This window comes from Danio rerio, chromosome 7 (genome assembly GCF_049306965.1).
Source record: "Danio rerio strain Tuebingen ecotype United States chromosome 7, GRCz12tu, whole genome shotgun sequence".
Classification (NCBI taxonomy): Eukaryota; Metazoa; Chordata; class Actinopteri; order Cypriniformes; family Danionidae; genus Danio; species Danio rerio.
The window spans coordinates 29246085-29261063 of record NC_133182.1 but is presented as its reverse complement, the minus strand read 5'-3'; the positions used below and the strand labels follow the sequence as shown (position 1 = coordinate 29261063).

Genomic DNA, 14979 nt, shown 5'->3' with positions numbered 1-14979 from the left:
ATCTGATGTTTTATTTCTATGATCTTGCTTTTCAGGTATAAAGGTCAAGCCCCAGACTTGTTGGGAAAGCAAGACAGTGTTTATGAAGGTATTGAAGTCATAGTTTAGTTTAATATTGATGATTTGTGTTAATAATGCAGTTTGATTTGTCTGTAAACATAATGTTTTTAGTCCATTAATCCTTGATAAATTTTTTTCTTCTCTGCCAAAAACGATGTCAGTGACTAAGAGGCTTAAATATTTTTAGGATTTTATGTTGCACAAACAAACACCGTTGTCTCTTGATTACTTTCTTCTGAGTCACTTCTATTGATAGGACTGTGCATTCGGTTTCAAAAATTCGAAAATTCGGTTTTGATTTCGATTTTGGCTTCTAAAGATTATGAAAAAGTATTAATCGTGATAAAACGATTATTGCATCATATACTGCCCCCTTTCCGTTTGTACACTTTTGCAATGATCACTGCCACCAACAGCATGGAGGAGAGACCTTCTTGCATATAGGTACAATAACAACTCTAGTGCCACTGTGGCACAATTAAGTTATTTACTAAATTTACTTATTGTTTAAAGTTATTTACTAAGACACTAGTCCAGCATGGAATCAACTAAAATGTTAAAGGTGTCATAGTTTTTACTCCATGTTTCCTACTAATCTTAAATCAAAAAAAGCATATTTTTTCTTACCTGCTGAAGACAGTGTTAGTGACGAAAAGGCTTTATAATTATTTTTAGACTTTTATGATGCACAAATGAACACCCTAGTCTCCATTTATTACCTTCTTCTGAGCCACTGTTTTTGATATATTCAGTTTTTTGTACAGATATTACGTTAGCCCTATGTTGAATCTGCAGCTATGCTGATGCATAGGCAGGGCTCAACAATAAGGACCGCTCGTTGGCTCGGGGCCAGCGTGAGGGATGTTCAGGACAGTAGAGGAAATTGTTACTGGCCTGATCAGGCCAGTGCTGCCTTGTCACAAAATTTAAATTTGCCTGCGAATATTTGTCAATTGCGTGCATTTATGCAATCTTAGAATCTAGGAACAATTTGTGCTTTTAAGTCTGTTGAATGTTACCTTTTCTATGAAATCGTAAACACCATATTGCTTTTTGGTTCCTTTTATCTGATTAGATGTTGTGAGCACGTTATTTTTTCCACAACCTGGTAAAAACCAGTACAGTGAAAAGACGGCAACATCAAATTATCTGGTTAAAAGAAAACGTCTGTTTCTAACGTTGTGGAAACAGATATTTACATGGGTACAACACTATGAAAAGTGATGTTTTGCAGTTTTCTGTCACTTTTAAGTCAGCCACCTTTTGTTTTGCAATAAAATACCTGCACATTTTCCATACTGCTGTATTTTACCGCTAAATATTTTTGTGTTTTTAAAATACATAAATTCTAGATTCACAGGCATTACTTTTGACACATTATTAAAAATATGTGGCTAAGAATTAGCTATTTTTTATTTTATTTTTTGGTGGGGCCAGTGAAAATTTTGGCAGGGCAAGTAACAATCTGAACCACTGGTCCAATCGGGCCAGTTGAAAATATCCTTAGCGTTGAACCCTGATAGGTATCAGTAGATTCGCCTTCTTTTAAAAAGATGGCTGGGAGCACGATCTCATTGGAATTTAAAGTGATAAATAGGTCCTCTTTAAAAGTGTCTACATGTATACTTGTTAAAAGAATCAGGGTCAAGAGACATGTATATATATATATCCATGTTATTACCAGGTTGAGATGGAAATCTATCTCAGGTGACCATTTGTGATGAGATCAATGAAAAATACATGTTAATTCACGTCCATGTGGTTTTGTCCTGCAGAGGACTGGGATATGTTGGATGTGGACGATGCAGAGCGCCTGACAGGTGAAGAGGAGTTTGAGCTGCTGTCTGCTCCGCTGGGTCTTAGTGAACGCCGACCCGTCCCTGAGGCTGTCCATTTTTCTGACACTGACCCTCTCGGAGCTTCTGTTGCAATGATCACTGCCACCAACAGTATGGAGGAGACTCTCTTGCAGATAGGTACAATAACAACTCTAGGGCAACTGTGGTGCTTCAGAGTCTGCTTGTCATTGGTTTGTGCTATATAAAAATGTACGTGTAAGAAAATGAATGCTTTGTCTGCAGGTTGCCAGAGCTCAGTGGATAAGAGCTCCTCAGGCCGCTTGTCATTGGGGGAGCAGGCAGCAGGTCTGCAGACGTCTGCTGATCGTCTGGTGGCTCTGAAGAGAGTCACTGCGGCCGCACAGGTTCTGTTGGCCAGAACAATGGTCATGAGAGCGCTGTCTTTGCTGTCTGTTAGGTTAGTATTTTTTTGACATAGGTGTTTTTTTATATAAAATACACACACCTACTATTCCTGGGATGTGATTTTTCCATATAAAAACGGATATTAAATAAATACAAACCCTGTAATTTGCGTAAATCTTAAGGTTTTTTTTTTTTTTTTTTTTAAGGGGGTGGTATGTGCCCATTGACATCATTGTCATCTTTCAGGGATGTAACTTAGACCTACCTAGGTTACTGTGTATTTAACATAATGAGATTGTGTAGTCCTATAATGTGACAAAGCTGCTGACAAAATGCAAGACTATGAAATCGCTTTCAATTCAATTCATCTTTATTTTTATAGCGCTTTTACAATGTAGATTGTGTCAAAGCAGCTACACAGTTCTCAGAGCTGAAGTTTTCAAAATTTAAGTTCAGTTCAGTTTAGATTAGTTCAGTTCAGTGTGTTTTAATATTCACCGCTGAGAGTCTAAACACAGCTTTGAATGCGTGTGCGGCTGTGCACTTTTTCCGTGCTCACATTTGCATGTCACGATCACGTGCACTCTATATACATTATAAATGAAGCCAGGGCAAACATTTGTTGTTATTCTTTGCAAGTCATCTGTCTTTGTTTTTATTAATTTAGTGCTACAGCCTAGCACCTCAAACTTAATACCTAAAAATGTCATAAATTTCGATTATATTACAAGTTTATGAGAATATATTTTATAATTATTTAAAAGTATTATATATATATATATATATATATATATATATATATATATATATATATATATATATATTTTTTTTTTTTTTTTTTTATACATGCCTGCTGTTCATAAGGTTGAAGTCAGTGATAATTTTGTAACTTTTATTAAAACTGGACTACTGGTGGAACAATGCATTTTTAAATCAAGATGTATTGCAATATGAAGATGTGATAACCTATATCACTGATATAATCATTATTCGATGTTTATTTGATATTTAACCTATATTGAGTTACTTTTATACAAAACTTAGCTTTACATAAAACTCCATTAATAAGGTATAATTCCCACCCAAAAATACTGTTTTCATTCAATCACCCTGATGCCATGTCAGACCTACAAAATAAGATTTTAGTTTATGTTCAAATTGCAGATGAACCTTTTTTTTTTTTTTTACTTAAAATTCTGATCCCTTTTTTTAAATTTTATTTATATCCAAAAAGGTCACAAAGGTATTGAAGTCTACGACCTGAAGTTCATTTCAGATTTAGCATTTTAATCAATGGCCACAAAAAAACAATAATAAATAAGAAAAGATTCCCCTAGATATTGCGCTAATATTGTATCATGGGTTTAGTCAGTAATTGAGTGTATCGTAATTCTGCACACATTAAACTGATTAAAACAGACAGTAAAGATGAGTAAATTATTGCTACAGCTCTTTGCTTTGTCATTCTTGGAATAAATTATTATTATTATTATTATTATTATTAAATTTTATAAAAATATTACAATTATGTAATTATGCTTTAAAGTTATGTATAATTTTAAAAGGTAATAATATTTTTCAATAGTAGTTTTTACAATTTTAATTTGATTGGTTATTTCAAAAGACTTTCAAAAATAGGGTTTACCAATCAGTGTAGAGTCTCTTTTAACTCATTTCTCTTTTTTCAGTGGGTCTAGTTGCAGTCTGGCTGCAGGACTGGAGTCTCTGGGCTTGACTGACATCAGAACACTGGTGCGTCTGATGTGTTTAGCAGCTGCAGGTCGAGCTGGACTGTCCACAGGCCTTGCTTTAGGCCCTGGCTCCTCTGAGCGCCCACGAGGTGCTAACAAACCGACCAAACCCATCTCATGTTTGGCATACCTCAGTACCGCCGTCGGCTGCCTGGCATCAAACAGCCCCAGTGCTGCCAAACTCTTGGTCCAGCTGTGCACTCAGGTAACCAGATGCTCTCTTAAACATCGATTAAACTGAGGAAAGAAAAAAACATTTAATATTTGTGTTGTCTATTTCTTTAGAATCTGATTTCAGCTGCCACTGGGATGAATCTGACCACAGTAGATGATCCAATTCAGAGGAAGTTCCTGCCCAGTTTTCTTAGGGGAGTAGCGGAAGAAAATAAGCTGGTGACATCACCCAATTTTGTGGTGACCCAGGCACTGGTGGCCCTGTTGGCTGATAAAGGTGCCAGGCTTCGACATGGATATGAAAAAGCTGAGCTGGAAAAGAGAGGTTAGTTAACATCCAGCCAAACGCTTGGCTCATGTCTGCAACATTATTTAATTTTTTGTTGTTGTTGCTGTTATTTTGCTTTGTTGGATTAATTCTCATAAATCTGATATATGATTTGTTTGTTTTGGCAGCAGAAGGCTTGTTAGATGAAGCTTTGTTGTGTCAATACCCGAAAACCACAGCCTTTGCCGCCAGTCACCGCCATTTTAATTTCTCCCATTTGTTTTTGTTTTTTCTCATTCTCTGTGTGTGTTTGTGTGCGTGTGTGCACTTGTGTATGTGTCTCTCGCTCGTGGCCTGGCTTTGTTCTGCTCAGCCGTCGCAGGGTTAATTTCGCCTCTCTATGCCCACCTCTCCTGTGCCCTTGCTGTAGGCCCATTGGAGCTGGCAAATGCGCTGGCGGCGTGTTGCCTCTCTTCCCGCCTCTCATCACAGCACCGCCAATGGGCCGCACAGCAGCTGGTGCGCACACTGGCAGCTCACGACCGAGACAACCAGAACCACCCGCAGACCTTTGCAGACGTTGCCGGAGACCTGCGGAAGTGGTCCACTTTCAGACTCGAGGCCCACCAGAGCAGGGTAGGGTTTTATCAGTGTTGCATTTACAGCATCAGACCCTCCAGGATTTCACTAAAATGTTTGATTTTGTGGCGAGTTTATGCCAAATTGTGTCTACTTTTGAGATGTTTATTGTTTTGCTGTGAAAATAGACACAAATTTACATATTTTAATTTCATATTATTACTTTGACCTCTAGAACCATATATCTGGGTAATTAATCTGCAGGAAACACTGAGAGAAACCAGAGTTTGCTCCTTATGCTGAATCATGTTTAAGAAAATAATCTAATTGTTTGAGAAAATTTAAGTTGTCAGTGTTGTATGATGGCTATTTCAACACTTATGTGTGTGTGTGCGTGCGTGCGTGCGTGCGTGCGTGCGTGCGTGCGTGCGTGCGTGCGTGCGTGCGTGTGCGTGCGTGCGTGTGCGTGCGTGCGTGCGTGCGCGTGCGTGCGTGCGTGTGTGTGTGTGTGTGTGTGACTGCGTGTTTGAGAGATAAAGAGAGAGCTATGCTTATGACAGTTATATACACTCACTGGCCACTTTATTAGGTACACCTATACAACTGCTTGATAGCGCAAATTTCTAGTCAGCCAATCACATGGCAGCAAATTAATGCATTTAGGCATGTGTAGACACAACCAAGTCTAGGGTTTACAGAGAATGGTCTAAAAAAGAGAAAACATCCAGTGAGCGGCAGTTTTGTGGGCACAAATGCCTTGTTGATGCCAGAGGTCAGAGGAGAATGGCCAGACCGAGGTATGCAGAATAGCATTGCTGGACGCAAAACATGTCCAACCTTGAGGCGGATGGGCTACAGCAGCAAAAGACCACACCAGGTGCCACGCGTCTCAGCTAAGAAAAGGAAACTGAGACAAACAATTTGCACAGGCTCACTAAAATTGGGCAATAGATGGTTAAAAAAACGTTGCTTGGTCTGATGAGTCTTGATTTCTGAGGAGAAAATCTCTGATGAGTATTTCTAGTACCTTGTTGAATCTATGCCATGAAGGATTAAGGCAGTTCTGGAGGCAAAAGGGGGTCCAACCTGATACTAGTACCTAATAAAGTGGCCGGTGAGTGTATATACAATGTATAGAAATTTAGCAATTGATACAACTCATGTAGCCTAGTTCAGGCTTAAATCGTGTGTTGTGATAGTGTCACATGACATGGATCACATATTGTAAGAGTAGTCTGTATTGCCAACTCAATTCTTTGCACACTGGACGAGCACATTATATTTGTGAATACTATAATGTTTTTTTTTATGTAAAACAATGCAGATGGCGCTTTTTGGTGTGCTGGGAATTTGAACAGTGACCTGTCTGGCCAAAGAGATTGTTTGTAATTTTGCGTTAAGTTCAGTGATCTCGAAATCCTGGAGGGTCTGAACAGCACTAGATGGTGTTTCATGTCTGATCATTTTGTGTCTTGCAGGTGATCACATGTGGGTGGTGTAGTAAAAAAGGCCTTCTGGCAACCAGTGGGAACGATGGTACTGTTCGCGTTTGGAACGTGACCAAAAGCCAGTACACTCTGCAGCAGACGTGTGTCTTTAACAAAACGTGAGTTCTCCTCTCTTTCTTTTCATTTTTTTTTTCCCTGTTGTCCAAATGTTTACATTGGTCTTCTGTGTTTGTGTTTAGAGATGACTCTTCAGAGGACTGTATGAGTAATCTGGGCTCACCAGGAGACCCGAGTTTGGCTCCTGTGGCTTGGAGTGTGAGTGGAAAGTACTTGGCTGCTGCAATGGAAAAAATTGTGAACATTTGGCAAGTCAATGGTGAGTCACCAATCATCAGCCCATCATGTAAATTACTTTTCAGAAGATGTTAAATCTCTTGTGTATACAATGACACTTTTATTTGATGAGACATATTATTACAATAATTAATGTAGTTTCTTTGCTTTATTATTCTTAAAATATAATCTCAGACTTTAGTGTCACATGATTCCTTCAAGAACTCATTGTAAAATGTTGTTTTGGCATCTTATCTGTGATGTTGAAAGCCACTGTGCTGTCTAGAAAATATAAACATTTTTGAACCAAATTAATTTATTGTGTCCTTGATAAATACAAGTATAAAGTTCTTTAAAAAAATGCATCAAACTTGGAAGCTTGATCGATAGTGTATGCTGGTTGCCAAGAATATAAACAAATGTTATATTTAGTTTTTTACTTACTGATACGAGTTGGGATTGGAATGGATTTAATTAACAAATCTTTATTGTTAAATGTAGTATTTAGAATGTGTCATACAGTATGTCATAAACCCAAATGATACCTATATTTTGTGTACACACAAACTCGCAAAGCATTTTAAAGTAGATTGTAGAAAGTATAATTTCACATTCCATTTAATTTACCTTTTAGCAAGCATCTTAATAGTTGCATACCCTTTAATTCTTTCACACGTGTACTTGTCAACACAGGCACTTATTATTTTGCTTTTTATTAGAATATCTTGTTTTACATTTTTTACTGAAGCAGTGGCCCATTTCAGTGTTGATGCCTTGACAAACTAAATAGGGCTGCACAATATATCGTTTAGCATCAATATCGTAATGTGATCATTCGCAATAATCACATCACAGGATATGCAATGCCCAGTCTGTACTATAATTGATCATTTTTATGTGTGTATAAGGCCTGTGACTGCATTGAAAATGTTGTTTCAGCTCAAATTGATTAAGCTACCTTAACAAATTTAAGTGGATTGAACTAAAAACAACTTAAGAACTGTTTCTGCTCATTTACATGTAGTAGTTTGAACAAGCAGCAAAAATGTTTTTTGAGTTTGTATTATGATTTTAAAAGCATTCAGGCATTAAAAATTTAGCTGTTATGTAAATTTAATAATGATTAATTTTATGGAATTCATTTTATTTTTATAAATTAATTATTGTGCCTGAAAATGCTAAAACAATGTTTTTTTTGTATTTATCTATGCTTGTAGATGGTTTAGTTTTATGCGGATGCACTTCTCTACAGAATCATTCCAAGCAGTCTAAAATGATTAATTCTTTGTAAATAAAGATATTTACGTCATCTGGTAAAATTGTATTAATATCGCAATGTATATTGCAGAATAAGACAATATCACAATGTTCGATTTTTTTCCAATATCTTGCAGCCATAAAACTAAAGTAATAAAAACAATTCAATGTGAATGAACATTCTTTTCAGATGAATTTGCATCATGCAAAAAATTTATGTAAACCTTCGTATTCTTGCACAAAATTAACCATACTTTGGACTTAATGTTGTGTAATTATTATATATTTTGTTATTGGTCTTTTTTGAGTATTGGCCGGAATGTGAAATCTAAATGCTTAACACACTGTGTGTTTGCCTATAAGGTGGAAAGGTCTCTTTGGAACTGCAGCCTCATTGGGTGTCATCACTGGCCTGGCCGGAAGAGGAGGCAGGGTCTCTGTGGGGCGGAGAGCCTCGAGAGCTCCTATTGGTGGGTCGCATGGATGGTACGCTCGGCCTTCTTGAGGTTCTTGATGATTCTGACATGCAAAGAACTGAACTCCAGCACTGCTTCAGGAAAGATGGTACTGATGTTTTTTTTTAATTTAAAGTCCGTGCAATTATACACGATATGTTCTTGGTTACATTATACTGTAACAACATTGCTTTAGGAAATGTTTATCTATGTATGTTGCTGTTCTCTACAGTGGCTGTCATGCAGATCGCATGGTACAGTGAGGATCGTCCATTTGCAGTTGGATATGCTGATGGAAAGCTTCTGATTGGCTTTAAGGAACCATTGGAGAATGGATCTGTAGTGGTTATTGATGCCCATAAGGTTAGAGACATCATGATTCATCATAAACTGAATCACATATACATCATTTGTCTCTGATGAAGTGAGTCACCAAAGTGAAATCTTTGTTCTTTCTGTGTGTGTTGTGGCTATAGGAAAGCATCAGTTCATTGCGCTGGGCTCCAGGTGGGCAAGTGTTATTAAGCTGTGCTAAAGAGGAGATTGTGCGTCTGTGGACAGGGTCAGGGACAGATTTGGGCCAAAACTGGACGTGTCTTCAAAGCATCATGCATCCTGCTGTTGTTAATGCTGTTGCCTGGTGCAGCCTGCCTGGTCAAGGACCTAAACCTCTCAACATGTTTGCCACGTATGTACAAATAGACTATTCTAATAACTAAATGAAATGTGTATTATTTAACTTGGGAAATGGCAAACCAACAGAAATAATTACCTTTCTAATGTTTGGGTTCAAGAAGTTTATCTTTTATTTGATCATAAATTCAGCAAAACTCGTAGTGCTGTGAAATATTACAATTTAATATGTTTTCAAACTATTTTAATGAATATGCTGAGTTTGCAGCAGCCATTACCCTATTTTCAATGTCACATGGTCATTTTAAGATGCTGATTTGTTGCACATATAACATTTTGTCTTTTATCCTAAACAGTTTTTGCTTCCTAATATTTATTTGATTAATTTGGTCCTTTGATGGATAGAATGTTCCAGAGAATAGCAGTTCTTGCAAATATACATATTTATTATTATGCATTTATAAAAAAAAATTAAAAAAACATTTTAGTAATATTTAATCTATACGTATGCTGAATAAAATAATCTTTAAAAACAAAACCTTTTAAATGCTTGTTTAAAAAAAAAAGATATTAATGCAGAAGGTTTTAGGATATATTTAAAATTTTAGATGTATTACTCATGATTAATTTGAATATTTTGGGTGTTTTTTGTGTACATTGTGAAATATGTCCTAAAATCTTAAATAAAAATGAAAATCTTGGTCTCCCAGATGTTGTCAGAACGGCCTGGTTTCTGTGTGGACTGTACCGCAGGACCCTTCATCATACTCTCAGTCCAGCACTGCCTACCTTGATGCCTGGTGGGAATCAGAATCCAGATCCAGACTAATGGTACTGTTCATCTCAATTGAAAAACTCTGAATTGAGAGTTCGAACAATACAATCAGTATTTATGTCTGCATTTTTTGTCTCCAGCTAAAGCCCCAGTGGTGTGAAGGAGCCGTGTGTGTGTTTCAGCTAAGGGGTCACATGACTCCTGTGCGGACGGTAGCGTTCAGTCCAGATGGGCTTGCTCTGGTGTCCGGAGGAGTTGGTGGTCTTTTGAACATCTGGTCATTGCGGGTCAGTATCTCATATTGGCATATGCATGTTATAAATGCATATAGGCTAGCGTGAGTGATCAAGCGGACATGGTTCTAAAACAAGTTCACAACAATGGCAAGCAGTCAAATAATAAATTATTGGATTTAAATCCTGTGGTTGAAAGATGAATGCATTAGGGCTGTGCGATTAATTGAAATCGTATCGGAATCGCGATTTGGACATGCTAGAGCATGAGCGCGTCACTTCCTTCAGCATTTTCAATGTGCTTTGTGATGGCTTCTTTGTTGTGGCTCTGTGACCATCAACCGTTTTCTCAGAGGTTGACAAACTAACAAAACATTGCTGCAGTTTCGATACAAGTTTTATGTATGGAGAGCATTAAAAAGCACTTGGTGTTCGGGTGTCTTGTGTATATTCCATACAGTATGAAGCTGATCGGTCAGTTCTTGTTTTGTGACTCGCGGTGCAGCATTCTGAAAAGTTCAATTTAAAGTTTGTCTGAAAAGAGATGTTTTCAGCTGGGTGCACCTGGAATACATGCGCATGCCACTCTCAATATGTGTATGTGGCCTCTGCACCTCCATTGGAATAATGGACTTGTGCACACAAAAGACACTATATGTGAACAGCCTATTTCACGGCAGAGTCACAAAGAGGTCTATGGTATATGCATGACAAAACAAATCTGTGCGCACACACGCAACTATTCAGCTTTTTAGCTTTATTTGTATAGCGCTTTTACAATGTAGATTGTGTCAAAGCAGCTTCACATAAATGGTCATAGTAACTGGATCAGGGTGGTTCAGTACTGCTACTTTTTTTTTTGTTTATTGGTTTTAATGAACACAAACAAACAAAAAAGGACAAAGGCAAGGATATTAGTAGACAAGTATAGCAGCAAATCATAAAAATAAAGAAAGAAAATAAAAGTAAATAAACAAACATACAAACAGAATACAAAAATCATAATAAATAAAGTTATGCTGTGATTGAGTAAAATCACACTTATTATGAAAATACATCAGAGGTGTTCAGAGAGTCAGAGGTTCATTAGAGGTATCCATATTTTTTGAAAGACACCCCTTTTGTTTCTCAAGTAGTATGTATATTGTTCCAAGAGCATCGTTTCATTTAAGATTTGTTTGAACAGTTTAAATGTTGAAGGCCTTTGTTGGTCACACTACTAATTCTGATATTTCGTCAAGCAGAATATCGGAGCCTTTAGTTTGCCGGCATGCGCTCTCACACACACATACACACATTTGTTTTGCCATAGGTCTGTTCTAAAGACAATTTGTTACAGCTTTACTAGATTGTTTTTCTTTTAAAATATGTTGCAGATTCACACTGTAAACACAGTCTGTCTTTGACAAAATCGTGCATAAAATCAAAATCGCAAAATTGTTAAAGAAAATCTTGATCTGTTTCTTTTGCCAATATTGCACAGCTCTTGAATGCATATATGAATATTAATGCATATTAATCAAGACATGCAAAAATTAAATGTCGGAGAGGTCACTGATACATGGTGAAGAAGCACCAAATGTCAATATTGTAGCTGGGATTGGGTGATTGGGTAAATATTTTTTATACCTATATCTAAAAAAACGATACAATAAATAATGCAGCTTGCATGAGTCTGAGAAAGACGCTTCATGAGACTGGCTGTGTTGCATTAAGTGTTGTGTTTGTTTATATTTTGAGTTTTTGAAGTGTTTACACAATATATATATTTTCATATTTAAGTTTTCTGTTCCTGTTACTTGGGATATATTTTATATCTGTGAGAAGATGTTGCCCTATTTATAATCATAAGGTCTGTACACAAAAAAACGAAAACTGTTAAATGTGACATACATTGAACATCTATATTTAAAAGGTTAAAATTAAATAAAAAATAGACTAAATAAGATCAAATCATTTTCTTTTCTTAAATATTAAAGCTTGTTTATTATATAAAGCTCTTTTGTACTTTTTCTGGAATAACTACTTTTATAAAAACTATATCATGAAATATATCGTTACTGTGAAATAAACTGTAACTTTGTTGCAATTCCCAAATCTTAACATTAAGGTTCCGCTTTTTTTACAAAGATGAAGTCTCGTACAATTGTATAAAATTTGGTTTTGGTGCATATTATTTGTTAACTTATGCTATAAATGTTTAATATGTATCCACCTTGTAATGGCTAATAAAGTTATTATGGCAATAATTAAATGCTGCTTCAGCTATTATTGAATGCAGGCTAGCATACGATCCTAATAAACACATTTTGAATACATCTAAATTGTGTTTACATGTGTTTGTAGGATGGATCAGTGCTGCAGACAGTGGTTGCTGGATCTGGAGCCATTCACAACACAGTTTGGATCCCTGATGTGGGTGTAGCTGTCTGCTCCAATCGTTCAAAGGTAAAAAAATTAATAAATAAATAAAAAATACTAATAATAATTCAATTGTATATTAAATAGTATATGTAGAAATGATTTAGCTTCATGAGGTCTATGTTTGTTCTGCAGGATGTGCTGGTTGTAAATAGCTCAATGGAGTTCATGGCAACCAATCACGTGTTGGCAACCTGCCGCACTGCACTGAAGAAGCAGGGTGTTGTGGGATTGAACATGGCCCCATGCATGAGGGCCTTCCTGGAGAGACTACCCATAATGCTTCAGGAGCAGTACGCATATGAGAAGGTACACAAAGCTCTCTCTGTTTGATCTAAATAAAAACTGACATCGCTATATATCAGTTTAAAAATATGAATCAGATATAAGTATGTCTCTAGATTATTTAATTGGCTCTATTTGAAATTAATTCATCGTTTTAGAAGGATTTGGCTACTTTGTATGCATGCAGTGTAAATGACATCAGATAAATACAATAGAACAAAGACACAAGTGAAGTAAACAGTACCTTTATGTGAAGTCCTAACAGCATTCAGGTAAAGAAATTGAATTATCAAATGTAAGCTGACACTGACATTTATCTTCAATACATAACTTGAACACAGTTATTTTGTTACTTTTTTCTTGAATCTGCAATTGTATCAATCTTTAGTTGCTTTTTCTGCACAGAATTTTGTAAATAGTCTGTGGATTTATGTGGAATGTGTGTAGGAATTGACAACCCAACACATCAAATAAGAAATGACTTTTAAATTTTACAATTAAAATTCAATAAGAACCAAATAGAACGGTTATTTGGTAAATAAAGCTACAGCAAATCTCTCATATAATACATTCACTAAAAGACAAAATATTTCCCTGCTAACTGTATTGTACATCAATTACCTTACCTACCTTGATAATATTCAATAATAATACTGAAGTTAATATTCAGCTGAATAACATTTACATAAGTAAATAAAACGATTGAATGTTAGACTCAAATCTGTGAGTCCAGATTACAGTATGCGTGTGCCAACTTTAAACTCACTTGGAAGTAATAATAATTGATAATTTTTTCTTTTTGGCTTTGTCCCTTTAATAATCTGGGGTCGCCACAGCAAAATGAACCGCCAACTTATATAGCATATGCTTTATGCAGCGGATGCCCTTTCAGCTGCAACCCATCACTGGAAAACATCCATACATGGCATACACAGCTTACCCTATTCCCCTATAGCGCATGTGTTTGGACTATGGGGGAAACCGGTGCACCCGGAAGAAACCCACGCAAACACGGGAGGAACAATCAAACTCCACACAGAAATGCCAACTGACCCAGCTGAGGCTCGAACCATCGACCCTCTTGCTGTGAGGCGATTGTGCTACCCACTGTGCCACCGTTACCTCTATAATTAATTAAAGTTTGCTATTAATCCTCAAATCACATGTATTTTGAGTTGTGGTGTCTGGTTGACTATGTACAGCCTGCAGTGTCACTATTACCATCTATTCAAGTGGAGTATTAGAGAATGCTGTGATATGGTTATTTGTGAAGTTTGTTCCTTGCCACTGTTGCCACTGGCTTGTCTTCGAGACTTGTGGAGCTGCACATCAATAGATTTGCTTTTCATTGTTTGGACTTTCAGCAGTGAAATGTAAATCGAAAAAAGTTCAACTCTGAAAACTGGACTGACACAGTTTCAGTTTTCTAGAACTTCTATGTTAAGCTGCTTTGACACAATCTATATTGTAAAAGCGCTGTAGAAATAAAGGTGAACTGAATTAAATTTCGTGTTTCTTATACATGGTTTATTTGTGTGTGTCTCAGCCTCACGTGGTGTGCGGAGAGCAGCTCGTCCACAGTCCATACATGCAGTGTCTGGCGTCTCTGTCAGTGGGTCTGCAGCTGGACGTCCTGCTGTGTCATCCTCCTGTCCCCCCTCACATGGCCCACTGCCCACCTGAGCCGGGCTCCTCCTCCATCCCGTCCCACGGCTCCTGGGCCAGCAGTGAGTGGGCCTGGCTTCACTGCTTCTCCACTACCATTAAAACAGCTGAGGCCCTCGCACGCGGACATACCTTTCCGGAGTCTTTCATCGTCCCGGATCTGGAGCCTGTGGCCAAAGACAAACTAGCACTGCTTATGGTGAGATAGACCAGTCACGGTTATTTCTCTAGCTCTTTTGCAGTACAGATTGTCAAAGTGTCCATACAAGGATGTGAATCAAGTTCAATACATCGAGCACATTTATAGTTGTACATAATACTGGTTTTGATCTTGTTAGTTCAATGATGGTTCAATTAGATTATGACAAGTTTTGTGCTGCGAGTATGATATATTTAGTGATTTGATGCTAAAAGACGGCATCTGTTGTGTTAAAAATA

The 14979-nt window shown here is 37.0% G+C and overlaps 1 protein-coding gene across 10 annotated transcripts in view; it reads left to right on the top strand.

Annotated features, from left to right (window-relative positions):
* The window catches only part of herc1 (HECT and RLD domain containing E3 ubiquitin protein ligase family member 1), an 86861-nt gene that overhangs the window by 56006 nt on the left and 15876 nt on the right, over nt 1–14979 (top strand). For 6 of the 10 annotated variants that reach the window (XM_073908533.1, XM_021477836.2, XM_073908532.1 and 3 more), the window contains exons 46-61: nt 36–88; nt 1836–2036; nt 2142–2316; nt 3953–4220; nt 4301–4514; nt 4831–5093; nt 6515–6642; nt 6724–6860; nt 8438–8638; nt 8762–8892; nt 9006–9217; nt 9873–9993; nt 10078–10224; nt 12517–12618; nt 12727–12900; nt 14423–14740. In XM_073908533.1, the coding sequence (XP_073764634.1) occupies nt 36–88; nt 1836–2036; nt 2142–2316; nt 3953–4220; nt 4301–4514; nt 4831–5093; nt 6515–6642; nt 6724–6860; nt 8438–8638; nt 8762–8892; nt 9006–9217; nt 9873–9993; nt 10078–10224; nt 12517–12618; nt 12727–12900; nt 14423–14740 (2845 nt within the window). The remainder of the gene's footprint in view (nt 1–35; nt 89–1835; nt 2037–2141; nt 2317–3952; nt 4221–4300; nt 4515–4830; nt 5094–6514; nt 6643–6723; nt 6861–8437; nt 8639–8761; nt 8893–9005; nt 9218–9872; nt 9994–10077; nt 10225–12516; nt 12619–12726; nt 12901–14422; nt 14741–14979) is intronic. The other 4 variants (XM_073908537.1, XM_073908536.1, XM_073908535.1 and 1 more) reach the window with 1 other exon arrangement.